The sequence below is a fragment of the Cyprinodon variegatus genome, unplaced genomic scaffold (assembly GCF_000732505.1).
Source record: "Cyprinodon variegatus isolate N-32 unplaced genomic scaffold, C_variegatus-1.0 Scaffold1364, whole genome shotgun sequence".
In the NCBI taxonomy this organism is placed as follows: domain Eukaryota; kingdom Metazoa; phylum Chordata; class Actinopteri; order Cyprinodontiformes; family Cyprinodontidae; genus Cyprinodon; species Cyprinodon variegatus.
Window position 1 is genome coordinate 65,613 of NW_015151817.1, and position 1,796 is coordinate 67,408.

Consider the following 1,796-nt stretch of genomic DNA (forward strand, 5'->3'; position numbering starts at 1 on the left):
AGCTAACCAGTATTTTCGCCCCTTCCCAAAATTACTTCAACGGAAGGTTTCCAGATGGATATGCGGAGCAAATCCATCTCGCGGAGTCAGGTTAGCACCACGCAGCATGAGGCTGAAACTCGAACTGATCCAAAAAATTCCCACACGACTGGAGAATCGGCCCCAAAAGGTTAAAATCTGACAGTTTACGCCCGAATTAAGTCGTTTAATGGAGACGTTTCAATTTCACCAACAGGTCTGCGGACATTTATGAGGTTAATGAAACTTTAGAAGAAAGAAAATAAAGTGAAGTTGATGCTGTTATTGCTGAGGGGAGAATCAGGATCAGAGCCGCAGCTTCAGGAGGCCCCTGATGTGAGTCTAAACAAACTCAAATATCGAAATCCTCCAAAAACATTTTATATGAAGCTATGGATGCTGTTTCAGAAGAAAAAAGGAGACAGGGTTTTTTTATTTATTATTTACTGCAGATGGAGAATAGTAGCCTGTAGTTTCTGGAGTTTATTAATATAGTAATTTTGGAAAACTATTCATTAAGGGTCCAAGTAGGAGCCTGGAGGCCCCCACTGTGGACAATATACACCATATAAGGTGGTGTAGTTGTTGATAAAAATAAAAGAACAATGATCACAGTGGAAGGATTTCAGCTCAGCTGATCTCAGATCAGGATGAACAGATCAACCAGAAAAGGCTGATAGTTTACCTGATTGAGAGGCTAAATGCCAAAATACTAAACATAACTCTCAGAAATCCACCTTAAAGTGATATTCAGGTTCCTCATTTCCTTTTGACAACAAACTCTGAGGCGTAACATTTAAAATATACATAAATAAAGGCTGAGGACATTTTATCTGCATTCAGGTTTTAGTTTGAATGAAAAACTAAAATAATAAGTTGATTAAAACACCAGCAGTGACACAGTCCTCCTCCATGTCATCCTGCTTTCCTCCACCAGGTGGCAGCATAGTATGGAGGATGAAAGGGGTTTACCTTGGAACTGGGATGTATTTGAGCTTTTTGGAGGTCAGATCGGTCACTTCCAGGTACGCCGCTGCCAGTGGAGGAGTCACATCTGAAAGAAGAAGACTTTTCAAACTCTGACCTTCATTCAACATCTCCTGCATGACCTGAACTCTGACCTTTCGGGTAGACGTCGCCCAGGGGAACCTGTGAGGGCGGAATGGCTCGGACCACCTGATTGGCCGACAGCAGGGCGATGCAGTTCTCCCGTTTGGCCGTGCCGCTCCGCAGCGCGCCTCTGAAGAACGTATGAGACCCGCTGCCGCTGCTCTTCACGGCCGACAGGTCGACGGGCCTCTTAAAGGTGTACACCTCGTTAGGGGACTGGTCCGACGGAAGCAAACACACCACAGCTGAAGGTTAAGAACCTCATTTACTGCTTTAGATGCTGTTTATGGTGGAAAACAGAGAATTTTAAATGTTTGCTCTCAAGGTTATTTAAAGTTCTCTGCAATAAAATCACATTTTCATTCATTTTGTTCAGAAAGCATTGATCCTCCTCACTGAACTATTCAGCATTGGTCACATTAATTAAATTAAATCTGCAGTTCTCAGTGTGTCGTACATTAATGAGGCATCAGGGCAGCGTGAGCTCAGCATCAGCCCAGTCACTCATTAAAGGAATAGTACACCCAAAACATGATTAGCCTTCATTTTCTACTCACCCCCATGCTGAACAACACTCTGGAGTACTTTTTTGATATAGGATTTCCTGAAAGCGCACGCCTGCGAGTTCACGACGCTACGGAAACCGCGGCAGACCAAACCAGATGAAA

The 1,796-nt window shown here is 43.6% G+C and overlaps 1 protein-coding gene across 1 annotated transcript in view; it reads right to left on the reverse strand.

The window, feature by feature from the left end:
• Positions 1 to 1,796, reverse strand: part of vwa8 (von Willebrand factor A domain containing 8) — a 107,069-nt gene that overhangs the window by 35,909 nt on the left and 69,364 nt on the right. The window contains exons 34-35 of the mRNA XM_015402540.1: positions 1,140 to 1,344; positions 991 to 1,072 (exon numbers count right to left, since the gene is read on the reverse strand). Coding sequence (XP_015258026.1) covers positions 991 to 1,072; positions 1,140 to 1,344 — 287 coding nt within the window. The remainder of the gene's footprint in view (positions 1 to 990; positions 1,073 to 1,139; positions 1,345 to 1,796) is intronic.